This window comes from Lampetra planeri, chromosome 27 (assembly GCF_965212315.1).
Source record: "Lampetra planeri chromosome 27, kcLamPlan1.2.h2, whole genome shotgun sequence".
In the NCBI taxonomy this organism is placed as follows: domain Eukaryota; kingdom Metazoa; phylum Chordata; class Hyperoartia; order Petromyzontiformes; family Petromyzontidae; genus Lampetra; species Lampetra planeri.
Genome location: NC_136133.1, coordinates 8718790 through 8740658, shown reverse-complemented (window position 1 = coordinate 8740658; position 21869 = coordinate 8718790). Strand labels below are relative to the sequence as shown.

Here is a 21869-nt window from a genome sequence, read left to right as displayed (position 1 = left end):
GGGTAGTGGCTTTTCTTCACAGCGCATGGATGTATGTTGAACTTCTTTGGCACCGTACGTAGCCAGCCACGCTAATCGGAGGTGCGGCGAAAGGACAACAAACTAAACACAAAAATGCAGTTCTAAAGAGATGAATTTTCAATCTATGTTTAAAAGTGAGGGGGGTGGGTTGGTTTATTTTTATTCGATTGAGCAATTAAAGTTGAGAGATTCTGGGAACCGTGGCGACCCGCGGGGTGGTGGGATGAGATTTTAGAGAGAGAAAACAATTGACACATCAAGTAGTCGATCGTTCCTTCATTTACTGGATTTTATTTCTCCAACTCTTTCGCCACGAGACGCGAAGGACCACGTGGTCGCCTAACTCGAAGAGCAATCCCGAGAGAAATGTGCACGGACACACGTAAACAAAGGCAAAGACGTCCCGTTCTAGCTTTACAGAAGGAGTCCCCAACCTCCAGGCCGCGGATCGGGACCGGTCCGTGGCCTGTTAGGAACCGGGCCGCACAGCAGCAGCAGGTGAGCGGTGAGTCCGAAAAGGGGGAAAGACCCAATGATGACCCCCCCCTCACCCCGGTTCTTCCACGAAACCGGTCCCTGGTGCTAAAAAGGTTGAGGACCGCTGGGTTACAGGATCGTTGGGGCAAGTGCTGTTCGCGAGTAGCACCGATGATAGCCGGTACGACACACGATGGAGAGGGGTGGGTGGCCAGCAACACGCCCGGCCGCCTTTGTCTCCCCAGTGCTGATGCTGTTTACACATCGCACCAGGCTCTCATTTTGAGTCGACCGAGAGGAGGACCAGGCCCAGTTCAGATACTCTACTCATCACCGAAAATGGCCGTAAACGGTAATCGAACTCAGGTCGCTGGGTTCGTAGTGCAGTGCGTTAACCCCTTCGCCACCGCTCTCTACAAAAAAACGCACGCGTTCTGCAACACCCACACGGCAGTGTTCTAACACGCGTTCTAACAGAGCTGGAGCTTAAAATGTTTCACTTGTAACATGTTTAAAAAAAAAACATGTTTAAAAGTACATCGTCAGCCAATCAGGGTTGGTGGTCTAGACACGGCTGAGAGCAGCGTCCCATTGCCAAGTGGTGGGCAACATGCCTTTATCGATGTGCTTCATCGCTCTACTTAATTGCATGTTTTAGCTTCCATGATTGTGGTAACCCCCCCCCCAACCCGTCACCCCCCCCAGATGACTGTTGCGAACGAGACTCCTACCCTGGTCTCTCTGGGGCCGTCCATAAATGACGTCACGAGATTTTGGACGATTTTTGACCACCCCCCCCTTTGTCACACGGTGTCACAAAGTCAGACCCCCCCCCTCAAATATGACGTCACAAAGCTCTGCCCATGTCGATGTGACGGCAATTTCTCAACCCCCCCCCCCCGTCGTCACAAATGTCTGACCACCCCCCAGGTGCGTGACGTCATTTATGGTCGGCCCCTTAAACCTTTCCCGTTCCGAGACGTCTATAAATTGCAGGCTGTGGGTGTCCCCGTTCACCGCTGAACTCCGGAACGTGCTAGCAGCTCGGGCAGTAATTTTATTTGGAGAGGCCTAGCAGCGGCCGTTGTTTCTAAAGACATTGTTACTCACCGCAGAGGAACCGCAGCGACACGACCGCACTCTACGATGGCTGGCGCCAAACTGTGCCACTCGCACTGTCGCATGGCCTTGTGGGAGCCTCGGTACCGGAAAAGTTACCTTAATTTAAGTTTTCCTACCAGTTTCCTTTTGATGATGTAAACGAACGTCATCGGGACGGGAAAGGGGTAAGAGTCCTCGCCTGGTCACACAATCAACTTGACACTTGACCTGTGCCGTGTTATCATCCCTTGAGCAAGGCCGACATTGCCACAGCTCTGGGTGGTGATGATGGCATGTACGTTGATCTTCTTTCGCACCGTACGTAGCCAACCGCGCTACATCGGAGGTGTGGGGGAAGGACAGCTAAAAAAAACTAAAAGCAGTTCGAAGGACGTGAGTTTGTCAATGTAGCCGATTTAAAAGTGCACAGCTCCAGTGGCTTCCGATATAAGAGCGATCCAGATGGCCGCAGAAGCACATCTAAAAGTGCCACGCGATGCGGCGACCGCCGCCTTTGTTTGATGGCCAGCCAAAAGCCGCTGCTGCGAGGACGAGCGGAGTTCGCGAATTGATGGTTCATGGTCCTTGACAAGATGACCAGCGAGGTATTGCTGTTGATTAGTGGCAAGCACTTTGTGCGAAATGTGTGCGAGGATAGATTCGGCCCATCATCATCCCTCCAGGGTCGATAAAACAGCGGTTGTCCTGCGGATAGACCATCCCCCTGGGGCCACGTGAATGTGGAATTCCCACCACGGGCTCTGCAAGGGGCTGCAGAGAGGAGATGAGCACCGATGCCTCGATGCTCGCTCGGGAGCAGCGACAGATCGCTCGTTGGGACCGGACAATCACCGCGAGAGCAACGAGCTGCTGACGGGTCTACGAGCTCCATCCCGCATGAAGTCCCGCGAGGGCCCAGCAGGCTGGTTCAGAGTTCACCGTTCTGGCGTCTCCCCAGTCTTGGGGAGCTGAACGTAAACACACAAAAAATAACCGCCCCCTCCCCCACCCCGGTTCCAGTGTAACGAGAGATTCAAGAAATGGTCGATCGTCGCGCAGGAATGACGATCGTACGCGCACACTAGTAGCTTGACACACGCGAACACGCATCAAACACGACACTCGCACGCGCACACTCATGGCTTACACACACGCGAACATGTGTCAAACACGCATCAAACACAATACTCGCATGCGCACACTCATGGCTTACACACGCGACAACATCAGCAGCAGCAGTGGCCGTCCGCCATACCCATTCCCCATTTTTACAAAGGAAACATCCATGCCGAGCCAGGGCATTGCCGGCACGGTGCCAGCACGGTGCCCGCACGTTTCCAGCAGTTTGGGTGAGGGTTTTTTTTTCCCTTTTCCACTGGGACCTGTTTGCCGAGCCGAGCCGGAGCCAAACGGTGACGGCACAAGACGCGGTCTCGGCTCGTCTGCTTACGCGTGGCGTCTTCGGGTACAAGGCGACGACTTCAACATATCGCTTGCGCGAGGCTAGGTGCACCTTGCGACCCAAGTGCAAACGTAGTTGCTCATCTCTTTAGTTGCTCTGCGTAATGAACGTCAAACGCAGGCGAAGCAAACTGGCGCGCAGCTATAACCCCGCCGCTCATACTCCTTCGCGTCGTTCGCCATCGTCATCGTGGTCACGCAGGGTCAAGATGAAAGTCTTCGAGCTCGTCGCGACTGACGTCGAGCCGCAGGCCGTTGCACGCCACCGCCTGCATTTTTTTTACAACTAAAATCACCCCTTAAATTCCCCACTTGCTATTACACACAGCAAGCAAGTATCCCGCCTCTACCGGCAGACTGATACGCAGGGACGCCTGCCACTGGGGGTGTTCTGATGTTAGTGAGTCAACCCCCAGCAGGTGGCCAGGTTACATTAGTGTCTGCTGCTCCTCAATCGTGGACTCCATCTCCGCTTTGTCTGGACTGCGAGTCTGACCTGCGTATGCGTGCGTGTGTGTACGTGTGTGTGTACGTGCGTGTGTGTGCGTGTGTGTGTGTGCGTGCGTGTACGTGCATGTGTGTACGTGCGTGTGTGTACGTGCGTGTGTGTGTGTGCGTGTGTGTGCGTGTGCGTGCACGTGTGTGTGTGTGCGTGCGTGCGTGTGTGTGCGTGCGTGTGTGGGGAGGGGGTTGAGGTAGTGGCAGGGAGACAACAAGCACAGTGTCACTCTGACAGTCTGCCTCTGCTCAGAGACGGCGAGTGGCCGTGCTTGGGCCGTACCGGCCAAGGGGAGCCACAGTGGCTAGGAGATGTTGACTACCTCGCCTGGTAAACAGGAGGTCGTGGCTTCGATCCCGACCCTGACCCTTTTATATTTGGAATTTGTGTGTTCGCCCCATGGTTGTGTGGATTTGTCTACGGGTCCTCCGGTTTTTCCCTCCACATTTTGAATCAACGTGCGCTCAGAGTATTTGGCTGCTGCCATACATTCACACGTGATAAGCCACTTCGTTGGGCTATCATTTGTGGGCAGGTCGCTTCTGATAAAGAGCTACACAGCTCAGTGGGCCTTAGCTGGTAAAATAAAACATCGTTTTTAGTTGTCTCGCCTCTGCCCTGTCCATCCGCATGGAGGAACCAGCAAAGAGATCAGGAGCTTGATGCCCAATGTCGAAGTTCTGCTGCCGGCCACGACGAAAGGGCTTCATCGTAGACAGATTTCGTGTCGTTTTGCCGTTCCTCCTCCGTTGAAGGAGTGCAGACAACAGTGGCTTTACTATGCGGTCTCTATGGGTCTAGACCCATAGAGACCGCATAGTACCTCCGATTAGCGCGGTTGGCTACTTACGGTGCGAAATAAGTTCAACGTGCATACATACCATGCATCTCTACGAGTCTCTATGTGTCTAAAAATGAAATTATTTTACCAGGAAAGGCCCCACTGAGCTATGTAGCGTTTTTTCAGAAGCAACCTGGACACAATTGATAGCCTAACAAAGTGGCTTACGTGGAAATGTATGCAGCGAAATACTCGAAACGCGTGACATCGATTCTGAATGTGGAGGGAAAAACTGGAGAATCCAGAGAAAAATCCACGTGACCATGGGGCGGGAGAACATGCAAACTCCAAATATACAAGCGTCAGGGTCGTAATCGAACCCTCGACCTCCTGTAGACCAGGCGAGGTAGTTAACATCTCGCCAACGTGCCACCGCACTCAATTGTAATCGCGTAGCGGCAGCAGCAGCAGCGATCATTGCCCCAGCTACGAAAACTTGGCACGACCCTCCTGGAAACGAGTCGCGAGACACGGCCAAACTGTCCTGGGTAAATTAGCAAATTCTTAACACTAATAATTATCATTATTTCAACATTAGCACCCCGAACCTCCTGCATACCAGGCGAGGGAGATAACATTTCGCCACCGTGGCATACGTCCGTCCGGAGCGCGTGACCGCGGCGACGCTTACCGTCCGCCTCCGTGCCGGCATCGGCCGCATGAGGAGGAGGTGGTGGTGGAGCAGGGATGGCCGGCGCCGGCAGCTGGAGGAGACGTGGCCCGGTGAGGCCGATGAGCAGCGAGCCGAGCGGCGCCGTCAGCAGGATGGAGAGGAAGGCGGCCGTCAGGATCTGCAGCCCCCACGCCTGCGCCCCGGCGTCGCCGCGGAGACGCGCCACGTCCAGCGCCACCGAGCCTATCGCAGCCTGGCGGGGCCGGTGGGCGTGGTGGGTACGGTGGACTGGGTGAGTATGGTGGGTACGGTGGGCACGGTGAGTTTGGTGGGAATGGTGAGTTTGGTGGGTATGGTGGACTGGGTGAGTATGGTGAGTATGGTGGGTATGGTGGGTACAGTGGGTTTGGTAGGTATGGTGGGTACGGTGGGTTTGGTGGGTATGGTGGGTACGGTGGGTTTGGTGGGTACGGTCAATGCCAGAGCCAGGATTTTCAGGTGGGGGGGGCAACCCTTCCACGGTGGACTGGGTGAGTATGGTGGGCACGGTGGGCACGGTCAATGGCAGAGCCAGGATTTTCAAGTGGGGGGGGCAACCCTTCCACGGTGGACTGGGTGAGTATGGTGGGTATGGTGGGCACGGTCAATGGCGGAGCCAGGATTTTCAGGTGGGGGGGGGGGCGACCCCTCCAGGAATGAAAAATGATAGAGGAGTTGTTAGTAAGTAAGGACTTGCGGTGATGGCGAGGGTCGAATTCGAACTGCGTTGTGTGATCGGTATCACGCTCACTGAAGGTGTTTTCCTTCAGGGAAGTCGTGTACTGTATAGGCAACTGCGCACAATTCTGTGAGTCACTTATAACTGCTTTGCCATTACTTATTGCCAATTATGGACTCAGACTATTGTTCTATCATCTCATAGAGTCCCTGGCACGTAATAATATGCTACACAGTGGCAGTGGGGGTCGCAAAATGCCCATTTATTATTAATAAACCCCAATGATCCGATCCAAATTAGGGATTTCGATCGGATCATTGGGGAGCACGTGCCATCCCACCCCCCCCCCCCACTTGCTCTGCCAGTGGGCACGATGTGCACGGTGGGAGAGGCACAGAGCACTGATGAGGCTGGTGGGACACGGCTATATAGAGGAAGCTAACTCCTGTGATAACGCTCGTACACCTCTGTGATAAAACAACTGTCATAACTCGCACCTACACCACCACACTGCCACCTACACCACCGCACTAACACACCTACACCACCACATGAACACTGCCACCTACAACACTGCTCCACCGCACTCACACTGTATTGGGACCTGCATGCGTGTGCGTCCGTAAACGTGTGTGTGTGTGTATATTATTATATTATTATATATGTGCGTGTAGTGGTTAGCGCGCTGCGCTACGAACCCGGCTACCCGGGTTGGATTCCCGCCCACAACCACCAACACCGGTGATGATTATCTGAACCGGTCCTGGGCCTCCCCTAGGTCGACTCAGCCTCAAATGAGTACCTGGTGCGGTGTGTAAACTTCACCATTGGGGAGACAAAGGCGGTCGGGCGTGGTGCTGGCCACCCACCCCCTCGTGTACCGTTCCAGCCTTCATAGGTGCTCGCTAACAGCACTTGCCCCTACATTCTGTTAAGGCTATACGGGGGATCTTTGTCTTTGTTTGTGTATATGTATGTGAGCATATGTGTGTGCGTGTATGTGCGCGTGCATAGGTCTCGCCTGCACGGTGGCCTTGGGCAGCCACGCGAGCGACACGAAGAGCTTCTCCCGGACGTTGAGGCCGGCGCAGCCGACGGCCCCAAACGTGACGAGGAGGCGCATGAGCAGCCCCACCAGCAGCACCCCCACACATAGCCCTGCTCACCGCCACCAGCACCGTCATCACCGCACACAGCAGCAGATCATCAGCATCAGCACCATCATCACCCAGAAGCGCCTCCCCGGGCCCCGAGAGACGCCCCTCAGGAGGGAGCGGTGCGGGCGCTGCCCACAGTAGTGGTGGGGTGAGGTGGCGCTGGCCATGGTGACCTCTGGAGCTCGCGAACTGCGTCACCACCTGTGGTGTGGGGCTCCAGCACAGAGAGGGAGACCTCGGCGCCGATCAGGGAGAAGAGCAGAGGCTGGAACACTCCGATCCACACGGCCTTCACCGCCTCCGCCACAGCCTCCTGCACACGGTACACACACGGTGCGCACGATACACACACGGTGCGCACGATACACACACGGTGCACACGATACACACACGTTACACACGATACACACGGCCTTCACTCACACATCTACCCTGTCATCCACCCACTCACCCACTCGCTAACCACACGACACATACACACGCACGATACGTGCTCACATAGACGACACGCACACGTGACACACACGACACGCTCACAAACGACACACATGCGGCACGCACATGACACACGCACTCACGTTGGTGTCTCCCCATCCCCGAGCAGCCACGAAGGGCACCATGAGGCAGCAGAGGCCGCCGGCCCCAGGGAAGCCCAGGGCCTCGCTACCAAATATGGCCAGGACCCCCGTGGCCAGCAGCAGGGTCGTCCTCCACGCCACCACGTGCGCCTGTCAAAAATCGCACGCACGCGTCGACAGGCAGATATTAACCCTTTCCCGTTACGATGACAAACGTATACAATGACGTTTTTCTTCCCATTGCGTTCGGATGACGGATGGGGTGGGGCGGGTGGGTAGGGGGGTAGCGGTGGGTGGAGGGGGGCAGTGGGTGGGAGGTTCGGGGTGGGGGGGTGGGAAGGAGGGGTGGCGCTAATTAATTGCAGACGCTGAGAACAGGCACCTGCAAGCACTATGATTCTTCGTGTGTGTGTGTGTGCGTTAAGTGTTATATTTGTTGTTTTATGACTTTAAAAAAGTTGTTCAAGAGTGGAACATTGTCAACATGGGAGTCAATGGGAAAACGATGATTGTTCAAAGACTTTTTCGCTTGCCTAGCAATTATCAAGGAACTTACGTCGCTCGTGAAGCGAGACCACGCCTGTATTACATTCATGGGGAGAAATGTCGTTTTACAGGCGGATTGGGCCGCTCTGTTTTTTTTTTAACGTTCTCCAACGAGTTCACTCCGTCCGTAACGTGGGATACCACGGTAACTCGCAGGAGGGACGACACGATACGAACCGACACCCTCGTGCAAAGCCGTACTTACTTTTCTTATGCTACGTATTTGTTGTGCACGGTTCAAATTTACTGTGCTCAGTCAGTGTTAGCTGCTGAGGTCGTGACGTGTGGCGGGTTTGCTCCGTGCCCCCCCCTGTGCCGTTCCCGTTCAATTGGAACGGTGACCTGACGCCTACTTTATTTAGGGCGATATTGGCATGCGTGAAATAAAGATCGATTGATTGATCAAGAGACTCACCCTGGAGAAAACTGGGCACACTGAGCAAAAAGGTAAATACGCACGGTTGGCTACGTACGGTGCGAAAGGATTTCGGCACCGTACGCCCAATGAAGCTGGTTGTAATCACCAGCGAAACGTCAAACTCGAATTGTCAATGTTGTGGGTTTCTCTCCGACACTAGAACTTGGGGGCAACACGATTATTACAACACCCCAACAGGGTAACTGCATGAACGTACACTTGGTTAACTAGACCACAACGGGGTAACTAACACACTGCCTGACCCACGATGTCAAGCGTAAAGACCGAAGACCGAGGATCGAAGAGACGCAGCACCCACGGGTTCCATTCCAACAGACAGCCCGGATCGGCTCTCGGGACCTCCCTTTTATGCCTCTGAGCGTGGCCTGACTCCGCCCTCGGCCACGCCCCCTTCTAGATCCTACCAGAAGGTTCTGGGCCTCATGTCACGTGTCCCTCTCGCCACCCTTTTGCCCCCCCCCCTCGCTACCCTCTCCTGGTCACGTGCCCTCTCTCGGGTTCACCCAGACTGCCCTCTCTCTGACCGTCACCAGAGCCATGCGCCCGCTAGGGCTCGCTTGCATGCCATACCCACTCTGGTGCCAGAGCGAGGATCGAGACACGCAGTTCCACTCTTGAGACCGTAGGTGGCACTAAACGCCACAGTGACTCCATTTACGTCGCTACACTAGTAACGAATTGGCATGTTTTGTTTACACGACAAACCTTACTAATTGGCCGTGTCGAGTGGTGGTAGGTTAACGACGCATTTATATTTACGCGGTCTAACCCAAAATAACTGTGAATACATACATTAGCTCCGTCCGTCCGGGTGTGACGCAGCGGGAAGCGGGTCACGTAAGCCTTGCAGACATGAAGACGACACGAACCGAGCCTCTGGCGTGCCCTCACGCACTTCGGTAGAGACTCGCGCCCGACAGGAGAAACCAGGACGCGCAGTCGCGAAATCGCCGCTTTCCTTAAATCTTTGTGATTTCCCAAAAAAATGAAGATCTTTTAATCCCTAATCCCTTCCCCCTCTTCCTTCTTCCCTCCCCCTCCTGACTCCCATCTTTCTCCCCGTTCCCTATACAGTAGTCCCTCGGTTAACGTCTTTGAATCCATTCGTCGAATATAGAAATAATTACATGTAAAAAAAGCAGTCGAGGTCTAAACGCTCATAAATGAGCGTCGCCGATTGGCTGAGGCATATGCTCAGCCCCACTCACAGGCGCTCGGATTGGAAGAAATTGGTGGCACACATTCATAAGGTGAACACGTTACCATTAATCAAAATGTTAACGTCAGTCGAAACCGTGGGATCCTATGGGAGGCGAAACATTTACCGCAAAAAACGTTAACCGGTGTCACTGTTAACCGAGGGACCACTGCACACCCCCCTCCTTACTTAAGTTCTTCCTCCATAATCACCCCTCCGCTATATAAAAGTACATGTTCGCGTCCGCAGACAGGGCGCCACGGTGGCTAACTACCTCGCCAAGTGTACAGGAGGTCGTGGGTTCGATCCAGACCCTGACACTGCCTGTTGTATATTTGGAGTTTGCGTGTCTATCTCTATCGCCCCGTGGTGGTCTCGTGAATTTTTTCTCCGGGCCCTCCGGTTTTTCCCCTCCGACGTCACGCGTTTACGAGTATTTGGCTGCTGCTAATGCGTTGAGCTATCGTTTGTGATAGCCAGGTAGCTTCTGGAAAAAAAGTACACAGCTCAGTGGGCCTTCCCTTGTAAAATAAAAAAAATGTTGTTTAGTGAGTGAGCCCAACTTTCCTCCTCCTCCCTTTCTGTTATTTTTACAGGAGCACAGATTTGGGATTTTTGTTTTTACCCGCAGAGTCTGTGCCCCTCCTCGCAACGGCACGAGGTCTATTGCTCTGTTATCAGGCTCTTGTTGAAATACACTGAAAAACAGACTTCCCCAATTATCCCCTCCCCATTTAAAGTTCCATCCTCTCCCCACCCGAAGCGACGTCCCAACGTGGTTGGTTGAGGCAGCGAGCGCCTTCCCCCCCCCCCACCACTAATCCCCCCCCCCCACCACTAATCCCCCCCCCCCACCACTAAGCCCCCCCCCCACCGACCCCCACCCCCCACCCCATCTTTTAGATGCTTCAGTAGCGTCGGGACTGTCCTCCTGGTGCTGTGACACAGGGGCTCAACTATGGGGTTTGCATCGTCATGCGACGCATAGGGGCCCAGTCGGCCACAGGGGGGGCTGAATCAACAGATAAGCAAGTAAAAAAATGTAAGAAAATTTAAAAAAAATTATTAATAAAAAAACTACCTGCGGTCTACCACGGACCAAGCCCGATTAATGTATCCGACTATCGCATACCTGTAAACCCACACGGTTTAGCACGTATTCGTGTGAAGGGAAATTGAGTTTTCAGGTCCATACGGCGTACAGCCGTTTCAATGTGGGCACATTTTTATTGTCTATTTGTTCGTGTTTCTCCCTTGCGATGGGATTTTGTAGGACGAACGTTGAGATTTATAAGGGGCACGGGGTGACCAATAAGGTCTGAATTGGTCTGTAACAAGGTAGGGCACTGATCAGGGGTTGAGAGGTGTGTGAATTGGTCTGTAATAAGGTAGGGCACTGATAAGGGGTTGACAGGTTTGCTATCGTATGAACAGAGCAGAAAGTTGCGCGATCCACCTGCTTTGAAGAAACCCTACGCCAATGGGTCGGCATGAGAAGCAAGACGCACGATAACTTAATTGTGAGAATTGTAACCTTTCAATATTTCTATTAATACTGTCACTGTGAAGCTGACGTCCTCTAAAACTAATACACGGTGCAACTTTAATAAAATAGTTATTGCCTATGTATTATTGCCCACTTGTTAAAAACCATCTGTAGCTATTTCAGTAAAAGTGAATGGGAAGAAGGGAGTGCGGCTCACAGTCGTGAATCTCGCAAAGCCTCCCCGTTGAAATCAGTCGTCGCGCCGCTGCTGTGACGTCTGGTTACGTGAACTGTGCGGCACACCTGTACCGTGCTCGCGTTTTGTTAAAATAAAATACTTAAAAATAAGGGGGGGGGGGGGGTTGCTGCGGCTGGCCTTGCCGGCCTGGGCGATGGAAGTTCACTCGCCTGGTCGGGGCTCGGGAAGAACCGGAGGACGAGGCCCAGAGCCAGACCCGAGAAGACCCCCATCACGATTTCCAGCGGCCCGCGCAGCACCGTGAAGAGCAGCGAGCCTGCGGCGACGCGGCACCTCCGGTTAGCGCGGTTGGCTACGTACGGTGCAAAAGAAGTTCAGCATACGTGCATACAAAGGTTCCCCCGGGTAGCCCACTCGAGTTGCGAGGGGCAAGTGCAGTTGGCGAGGAACGGCAGCGCCGCCTATGGAAGGCCGGCGCGGCGCACGAGTGGGCGATGCGGCCGGAGCTACGTCCAGGCCGCCTTTGTCTCTCCCCCAGTGCTCGTGTTCTTTCACGCACCGCACCAAGCGTGCTCATTGAAGGCTGAGTCAGCAGTAGGGGGGAGGGACCAGGACCAGTTCAGATGTTACGTCACTCATAGTGGCCGTTAGCAGGAATCGAACTTGGGTCGCCGGGTTTATAGCGAAGTGCGCTGACTGCTGTGCTACTGCTCCACAGAGACACAAGAGAACAAAGAGACAAAGATCCCCCATATAGCTTTAACAGACTGTAGGAGAAAGTGCTGTTAGCGAGTACCTGTGAAGGCTGCTACGGCAACGAACGGGTGGGTGGCTAACACCACCCCTGCCGCCTTTGTCTCCCCAGTGGCGATGGTTACACATCGCACCAGGTACTTAGGCCGAGTCGACCTAGGGGAGACCCAGGACTGGTTCAGATAATCGTCACTGGTGTTGGCCGTGAGCGGGAATCGAACTCGGGTCGCCGGGTTCGTAGCGCCAAACCGCTACATGACCGCTCCCGACGACACACAGACAACAATACCCTCCGATTAGCATGGTTGGCTATGTACGGTGTGAAAGAAGTTCAACATACATACATACAACCGCCATTCGCCACTAAGTGGCAGTGACATCACCACGGCACTTGTGTCAGGCTAGGTGCACTTTAAGGCCAAGCGAAGCGTCGAACGCCCGCTGGCAGGAGGTCACGGAACAGACCCAGGTGCCATGGGTTGAGTGACAAAGATGACTGGCAGATGCACTACCTCTGCCCCCTACTGTGCCACACAGACACACATTACAAAGACAAAAATCCCCCATAGAGCCTAAACAGACTGTTGGTGGCAAGTGCACCTATAAAGGCCGGCACAGCACACAAGGGGGTGGGAGCAGAGCACCACGCCCAGCCGACTTTGTCTCCCCAGTGGCGATGTTTACACACCGCACCTGGTGTTGGTGGCCGTGAGGAAATCGAACGCGGGTCCCCAAGTTCGTAGCGCAGTGCGCTCACCACTACGCCACCGCTCACAGATACACACACATATACAGACACACAGACACACACAGACCGGTGGAGAAGGCGCTGGAGAGGCAGGCGTTGAAGCCCGTAATGGCGAGAACGTCGTCCACGCTGCCAGCAGCGAGTAGCAGCGTAGGGATGCCCTGCTCCGTGCCCAGCCCTCGCTCCTGCAGAGCCAGCATGGAGGGCACCACCACGGCCGGGGACACTGCGCCCAGCACGCAGCTGTGTCGTGGAGGGCACATACACACACACATACACACATACACACACACATACATACACACACATACACACACACATACACACACACATACACACATACACACACACATACAAACACACACACACATACACACACAGGGCATGGAGGGCACATACACACACACATACACAACAACAACAACAACAACCGCCATTCGCCACTAAGTGGCGGTGACGTCACCACGACGCTTGTGCCAGGCCAAGTGCACCTTGAGGCCACGTGAAGTGTCGAACGCCCGCTGACAGGAGGTCACGGGGCAGACCCAGGTGCCACGGGTCGACTGACTAAGATGTCCGAGATGACTGGCTGATACACCACCTGTGCCCCCTACTGTACCAACTTGCTGTGCTTTAGCCACCCGGCGCTCCGCTCGTTGTTGTGAGCGTCGCTCCTCCGCCCTCCGTTGTTGTTGGAGGGCGACTGCCTCCAACTGCCCAGTAGCGTCCTTCACGAGCCTCCTCCACAGAGGCCGATCTTGGCACCGCTGGTACCAGTAATCGGCAAGTCCACTCAGCTCCACGTCCTCCTGTACCACATCACTCCATCTCTTCTCTAGCCCGTGCCGCGCCCGTTTAGCCCCCTCGATCCGGCCGAACAAAAGCTGTTTAGGCATGCGGTGGCTGGGCATGTGGGCTACATGACCCAGCCAACGCAGCCTTGCCTGCCGGAGGAGCTCACCGATGGGACTTTGCCCAGATCTTTCAAGGATTTGTGAGCTCCTCACACAATCCAGCCTGGTTAAACCCAGGATGGATCGTAGGCAGGCCAGCCTAAATGTTTCCAACCGGCGAAGATGCTCCATTAGGGGGGTCCACGTTTCGCAAGCGTAGAGAAGGGAAGGAATGACCGTGGCCGAGAAGACCTGAAGCTTCGTGCGGAGCGACAGACCAGGTAGCTTCCACACAGCGTTACGCAACCGATGAAAAGATATTGCCGCTCGACTGATTCGGAGTGAGACCTCTGCTGATAAACTGGAGCCGGTCATAAGCACACTGCCCAGGTATGGGAAACTCTCCACTCTCTCCACAACTGCCCCATCACCGATTGGGAGTTGTGGGGATGGAGTGTCCGATGGTACAAAATACCAGGCAGGTGCTTAGTTTTGGTGGGGCTGATGGTAAGGCCCCACCTCTTAGTGGCACGCTCCAGTCTCAGCAGCAGCGTCTCCAACTCCTCTTCTGAATGAGCAGCTATTACCAAATCATCGGCATACATAACGTGGTTGACCAATAGGGAGCCATCCCTTGATCGCACCCGGGCGTCGATCAGCATCCTATTATATCTGCACCAAACGGAAATTCCCCCGGTACAGCTATTGAAGGCTTCACGAACTACGCGGTCAAAATAGATGTTAAATAATGTGGGAGCCAGAGGACATCCCTGCCGCACTCCAAGGTGTACAGGGAAAGGCTCTGACTCCCGGCCACGTAGTTTTACCCGAGCCCGCTCACCATCATGAAGGTCCTTAATGATCGTGAGCAGAGGGTCAGGGACTCCGAAAGCACGAAGAACAACCCAGAGCCCAGGCCTACTGATGGTATCATAGGCCTTGACCAGGTCAATAAAGCAGAGATGTAGGTCTTGTTGGAATTCCCTACATCTCTGCTGTAGCAGACGGACAGAAAATATACACACACACACACATACACACACACAATTGAATGGAGGGCACCACCATGGCAGGGGACACCTGTAGTGTGGTGAATAAGTGGGTGAGTGAGTGGGTGGGTGGATGATTGAGTGGGTGAATGGGTGGGTGAGTGGATAAGTGAGTGGGTGAGTGGGTCAGTGAGTGGGTGAGTGGGTCAATGGGTGGGTGAGTGGGTAAGTTAATGGATGAGTAAGTGAGTAGGTGAATAGGTGGGTGAGTGGGTGAGTGAATGGGAGAATGGGTGGGTAAGTTAATGGATGAGTGAGTTGGTGAGTTGATAAGTTGGTGGATGAGTGGGTGGGCGAGTGTGTTCCTGTGACCTGCAGCGTGGTGGTGGTTGAAGGAAGTGTGGTGGATGAGATGACACAGTCAGTGTCTGGTCGCCCGAGTCCTCAACCCCACGGAGAGCACTCAATGAGTGAAGCTCATGAGAACAGTAACCACGGTAGTAGTAGCAGTAGCAACAGAAGAGTGATAAAGGAGGCACCTGACCGCCGGCGAGTGAATCAGCGAGTTCCGGATCATCATTTCAACTTCGATAAAGGTTCATTATTTGGAGTGGCTCGTCACTCTCTCTACACTTGAGCTGCGATGCCGCCGATTCGCCGGTGGGTCACCTACCCCAGCATGAACCCCCACACCCAGGGCAGGTGGAGGAGGAAGTGAGCGACCACCCCGACGGAGACCGCCTCCACCAGGCAGGGCAGCACGGACAGGCGCACGCACACGCCCTTGAGCCTCCTCAGAGCCTGCGGCAACACGCAGGCGAAGTTCCCCCATGTGGCATTTTTATAGGCTGTCGGGGCAAGTGCTGTTAGCGAGTGTGTGTGTGTGTGCTCGTGAGCGTGTGCAGTGTGCGAGCGGTAGGGTAGCGGTTAGCACGCTGCACTATGAACCCGGAAACCCGAGTTCGATTCCCGCTCACAGTCAAGACCAGTGACCATTATCTGAACCGGTCCTGGGTCTCCCCTAGGTCGACTCAGCCTCAAATGAGTACCTGGTGCAAACATCGCCACTGGGGAGACAAAGGCAGCCGGCCGTGGTGCTGGCCACCCACCCCCTCACGTGCCATGGCGGCCTTCATAAGTGCTCGCTAACAGCACTTGCCCCAACAGTCTGTAAAGGCTATACGGGATATATTTGTCTTTGTGTGTGCTCACGAACGTGTGCCAGTGTGCGAGTGCTCGCGAACATGTGCCAGTGGGAGAGCGTTTGTGTGCTCGTGTGCCAGCGTGCGAATGTGTGCGAGTGAGCATGTGCCAGTGTGTGTGTGTATGTGCGTGCTCGCTAGCATGTGCCAGTGGGTCACGTGTGTGTGCTCATGAGCGTGTGCCAGCGTGCGAGTGTGTGCGCCCGCGCTCGTGAGCGTGTGCCACGCGAGTCCGTGCTGGCCCCGGCGGGGAGTCGAACCTAGCTGGCCGCGGTCACCTGTGGGTCGAGGCCCAGGCCGGCACGCATCAGGATCACGGTGAGCGCCGCCCTCCTCAGCGCCGACGACCACTCCTGAGTGATGCCGTCCACTAGCTGGCCTGGCACGTTCTTCAGTGCGAAGCCCGTCAGCAGCATCCCTAGGTCCCACGCAACCACGTTCAACCAGGGTGACGACACACACACACACGCAAATGTGGAATCTCCACCACCGGCTCTACCGTGTGAGCAGCAGCGAGAGGTCACTCCAGCTCTGTGTGTAAACACACATACACACGTGTGTGTCTGCGTGTGTCTCTGAAATGTGGGGAAAGGTGGCGCATCGGTCTGCAGCCGGCGCGTTGCGCTACCAACCCGGCGACTCGAGTTTGATTCCCACGCACGGCCACCAACCCCAGTGACGATTATCTGAACCACTCCTGGGCCTCCCCTAGGTCGACTCAACCTCAACTATGAATACCTGGCCCCCTCCCGTTTTTTGTCTTCTGCTATATGGGGTATCAGAGCTTACCAGGGTTGTAGAGTTTATTGAACCATGGGGTTTAGACAAGTTTCCATTGAAATGTAATCCGTAATATGTTTGTGCTGGTGTCAACCCCATTTCATATCCTCTGTGTACCTGAATTGTTTTGTTTATAAAATACTTTTGGGGAGACGAAGGCGGCTGGGCGCGGTGCTGGCCACCCACCCCCGACTTGTGCCGTGCCGGCCTTCATAGGCGCTGCTAGCTAACAGCACTTGCTCCAAAAAGGTCTGTTGAAGGCTACACGGGGGACCTTTGTCTTTGTAAAATTGTCCGCACGTCCCGACTCGGCAGGCCTCGATGTTGGCATTCGCGGGAGCTTTTTTTCCTCCGGGGGGGGTGGGGGGGGGGTCTGTTCCCATTCGCGATGTTACCGAGGAGCGGAGGGATGGGTGGAACGCCGGGCAGCCGGACGCGGGCGAGCAAGGCTCCGGCCAGCGTGGAGCCGAGGAAGAGCAGCAGCAGGCCAAAGACGTTCCCCCCGGGCAGCACGTCCGCTCCCAGCACGGAGAGCGGCACGGCCCACAGCAGCAGCACGGCCAGCACTAGGGTGGGCGGGGGGGGGCGCACGGAGAGGGGGGACACAGGGACAGATCGAGGGAGATCGAGGGGAGATGGGAGAGGGGACGTGGGGGGAGACGCGAAGGGTCAGAGGATAGCAGAGGGAGAGACGGGAAGAGAGGCACGGGGACGTGACGGCGAGTACAGTACAGTACTACAATCTGAATAAAATAGGGGGTAGGGGGTGTGGGGGGGTGGGGGGTGAACTAACGTTGCCATGTCATAGCGATGGAAGGGCGCGAGGCTCCAGACGCCTCTTGGGTTGGAGGAGGCCCCTGGTGCCAGCAGCGGCCGGAGCGAGCAAACAGCCGCAGGGCAGCGCCTCTACCCATGCGACCTCGACAACGCCCCTGGTCGTCGCTTGAAGTCACGCCAACCCCCTATTGGATCCATGCGCTTAACCTTCACCGATGCGAGTTCAACTCAACCCCACGCCCGGCCACATTTGTCTCCCAAGTGGTGATGTTTACACAGCAGGTACTCATTTGAGGCCGAGGCGACCTAGGGGAGGCTCACGACCGGCTCAAATAATCGCTAGCACTGGTGTTGGTGGCCGTGAGCGGGAATTGAAATCAGATCGCTGGGTTCATCGCACAGCGCGCTACCCGCTACAACAACAACCGCATTCGCCACTAAGTGGCGGTGACGTCACCACGACGCTTGTGCCAGGCCATGTGCACCTTGAGGCCACGTAAAGTGTCGAACGCCCGCTGGCAGGAGGTCACGGGGCAGACCCAGGTACCACGGGTCGACTGACAGAGATGATCGAGATGACTGGCTGATGCACCACCTGTGCCCCCTACTGTACCAACTTGCTGCGCTTAAGCCACCCGGCGCTCCGCTCGTTGTTGTGAGCGTCGCTCCTCCACCCTCCGTTGTTGCTGGAGGGCGACTGCCTCCAACTGCCCAGTAGCGTCCTTCACGAGCCTCCTCCACTGAGGCCGATCTTGACACCGCTGGTACCAGTCATCGGCAAGTCCACTCAGCTCCACGTCCTCCTGTACCACATCACTCCATCTCTTCTCCAGCCCGTGCCGCGCCCGTCTAGCCCCCCCGACCCGGCCGAACAAAAGCTGTTTAGGCATGCGGTGGCTGGGCATGTGGGCTACATGACCCAGCCAACGCAGCCTTGACTTTGCGATGGACCGCTACACTACCACTCCCACAGATGAATGGCCATCACCACCACAACAATGCAAGTTCAACCCCAATGAAGCTTATAGAGCTGGAGTTCAAATAAAATAAAAATATTTAAAAATACGTTATTATTTAAACACGCTTTAATGGAATGTACCGTACTCGTAATGGCGGAACTCAACGGCTCCAGGAAGTGGCCCCGCAGCTTACCATAACGTAAGGGGCCGTGGTGATTTACAGGCAACGTGAGTTGAGCGTGGACAATTAGACCCGTAAAAAAGATTGTTTAAAAATATATATTTAAATTTTTTTATGATAGAATATAGTCTTGTCATCAGTATGACATAAGTATACCAAGTCTGCAGTCGAAAGCACATTGGGAAGTGGGTAAAAATTTAGTTGCAAGATTTTTTGAGGATACGACAACAGACGGAGTGAGTTAAATAAAAAAGTGTGTAATAAACACATTCCTGCAGAGGGAGCTGGTAGGAACGTTGGGTTGCTTGGTCAATGGCCAGGGTCAACGGCGGCGTGGTGTATTCCGCAAATATGGCCAACTATGAGGGCGGGCACAAGCCGGCGTGAGTAGGTTAAACGTTGATAATGAATCGTCGCGAAAACTCACCATCATCGTCGTCGCGACGACTCGTCATCGTCGCGACGACCTATCATCTCCTCATCCTAGGTCGTAACAACTCATCAGCGTCGTCATGGCGACGACTCATCATCGTCGTCATGGCGACGACTCAATGTCATCATCGTCGCGATGACTCGTCATCGTTGTCGTCATGGCGACGACTCGTCGTCTCCTTACCCGTGGTGGCGAGGCGGGCAAGGCATCCGTGCGGAGGGCACCGGACTGCGTCCCTTGCTCTCAGCTTCCACGGTGTCGCGCCGCCGCCGCCGCTGCCGCCGCCCGTCCGGCGCTGCGACCCCTCAGACCCAGGGGACGCCGCCCCCCCGGCACCCTTCTCGCCGTCCCAGCGCGTCTCCATGTTCCCGCGGGCGCCTGCCGCGCACGGACGAAAGACAAAGACAACCGCCGCCCCCCCCCCCCCCCCATCGTGTAGGCATTAGCAGAGTGTTGAGAGCGAGTTGCCAGCATCATGGCCCGGCAGTCTTTGTCTGCCGAGTGGTGATATTTTACACACAGGTACTAATTTTAGGCTGAGTCGACCTAGGGGCCGTCCATAAATGACGTCACGCGATTTTGGACGATTTTTGACCCCCCCCCCCTCATCACACGGCGTCACAAAAAGTCAGACCCCCCATCTCTAATATGACGTCACAAAGCTCTGTCCCCCCAAAAAAAATATATAAAACATACTTCAAATTGCTTTAAACTATTGTCATTGTAGTGCGTATTTAATGTGGTGCTGCACTTTGATGTTGTAGGAGAAAACATTTCTCAACCCCCCCCCCAGGTGCGTGACGTCATTTATGGGCGGCCCCTTAGGGGAGGCCCAGTTCAAACATTAGCAACTGATATTGGTCGTGAGCGGGAACTGAACTCGGTTCACCAGGTTCATCGTGCAGTGCGCTAACCACTGCACCACAGCTCCCCACACACAAAGATCCCCCGTATAGCCTAAACAGACTTTTGGGGCAAGTGCTGTTAGCAAGCAGGCACCTAATGAAGGCCTGAACAGCGCACGAAGGGGGTGGGTGGCCAGCACCACGCCCGGTCGCCTTTGTCTCCCCGGTGTCGATGTCGACACACCGCACCAGGTACTCATTTGAGGCTGAGTCGACCTAGGGGAACCCCAGGACCGGTTCAGATAATCGTCACCGGTGTTGGCCATGAGCTAGAATCGCTACACCACCGCCACCCACGGCCCACACATGAACACACATGACCACACATGAACACACATGACCACACGTGAACACACAAAGACGACCTTTCACCCTAGCAAGCTTTACGTTGTAACCTCGTGGGTGCAAAAGTTCATGGCCACCCACCCCCTCGTGTGCCACAGTGCCGGCCTACCATAGATGCTGCCACTCGCTAACAGCACTTGCCCCAACAGTCTGTTAAGGCTACACGGGTGATCTTTGTCTCTGCGTGTCTCCTGCAAGCTGCTCCTGTCACGAATCAGGCTCTCTCGGTTTCAGTCAATTGCGTATCGATTCATTGTGAAAAGTCTCAGTTTGGTGTTTTGACATCTTAACACCTACATTTTGATTTAAAGCTTTCGTGACTGCAGGGATTCGTATTCTTGGTTCTTTCGGTGAAGTCACGTAGAAGGGAAATTATTATAATAATAAAAATATAAAACAATATTATTGTTTTATATGTATTATTATAATAATAAATATAAAACAATCATATTGTTTTACATTTTTATTATTATTATAATAAATATAAAGCAATAATATTGTTTTATATTTTTATTATAATTATTATTTCCCTTCTATGTGACTTTACCGAAAGAACCAAGAATATCTTAACACAGCTGTTTTGTTGCCAGAAAAGGAGGAAAACTTATTCTCACAATCACCGACGTTATGTTGACTGTGTAAAGGGGGTTGTGTAACACAATCACCGATGTTAAGTTAACTGTGCAACACAATCACCGATGTTAACTTGACGGTGTAAAGAGAGGACCGCCCGCCTGTTCACCAACTATCGGGCTTGTGCGGTGCGCGAGCCACCTGATCGGATCTTCACTCAACTCGCCCCCCGTTGAATGCGGGAGATGCAACAACGTTCGACGTTTCGGGGAATGTCCCTTATTCAGAGCACGTGTGTGCGAAAGACGAACCGTGGCGGGTGGACCAGCAGTGCAGTCGTGACGGGAAGCCACGGCAAGGCCACGCGGCGCGTAGCCACGGAGACGACTCCGAGCGGCGAGCAACAAACAGCACTAACATCGAATCGGCAAAAACATTTGAGCACTTTTAATGGGAAACCAGCACCGCGTTACATAACGTAACCTCCATACATAGCTCTATTCATCATTGATTAACCACCGGGGTAGGATGAACGGGGGGGTGGGGGTCAATAAATAATCACCACAGTAATTATTAGCACAGCGGATGCGACAAACCCACGCTGCCGCTGCTGCCCAACGTTGCCGGGCGCGCAGGCAACGCCGCGGCCACCTGCACGCCGGGGTGGGGTCCTCGCGGCGAAGCCGACAACAACTTTATTGACAGCACAGCAGGGCGGAAGAGGAGGGGTGAGGAAGAGAATAACTTTATTGAGAACACGAAGTCGGTGTTTCTGTGACGAGTTGTGACGAGATGTGAAGAGGGGGGGAGGGGGTGAAAAATGTGACGTCACATCAAAATTCGCAACTTTAAATAAATATAAACAACACGTTCTAGTTAATTAAATTGAATTGTTATAACAACACTAATTTTGATTTAAAGCTTTCGTGACTGCAGGGATTCATATTCTTGGTTCTTTCGGTAAAATAACGTAGAAGGGAAATAATAAAATAATACA

General features: G+C 54.4%; 1 protein-coding gene across 1 annotated transcript; it reads right to left on the bottom strand.

Annotated features, from left to right (window-relative positions):
• Positions 1-6628: 6628 nt before the first annotated feature.
• LOC144728133 (sodium/hydrogen exchanger 9B2-like) lies at positions 6629-21585 on the bottom strand. The gene is made up of 10 exons (XM_078607444.1): positions 21184-21585; positions 19233-19427; positions 17095-17265; positions 16198-16337; positions 15391-15518; positions 12903-13078; positions 11544-11650; positions 7467-7616; positions 7090-7201; positions 6629-6889 (listed from the first exon to the last, which is right to left on the bottom strand). The coding sequence occupies exons 1-10, from the start codon at positions 21290-21292 to the stop codon at positions 6669-6671; spliced, it is 1509 nt and encodes a 502-aa protein (XP_078463570.1). The 5' UTR covers positions 21293-21585; the 3' UTR covers positions 6629-6668.
• Positions 21586-21869: the final 284 nt, after the last annotated feature.

Bases quoted from the DNA above. Each gene is read 5' to 3' on its own strand.
- LOC144728133 (XM_078607444.1), bottom strand. From the start codon at position 21,292: ATGTTAGTGCTGTTTGTTGCTCGCCGCTCGGAGTCGTCTCCGTGGCTA. The intron at 11,651-12,902 runs GTCTGTGTGTGT...GCGTCGCCGCAG, and splicing joins CTCCAGCGCCTTCTCCACCG to GCTCGCTGCTCTTCACGGTG. The intron at 7,202-7,466 runs GTGAGTGCGTGT...TACCGTGTGCAG, and splicing joins GGGGATGGGGAGACACCAAC to GAGGCTGTGGCGGAGGCGGT.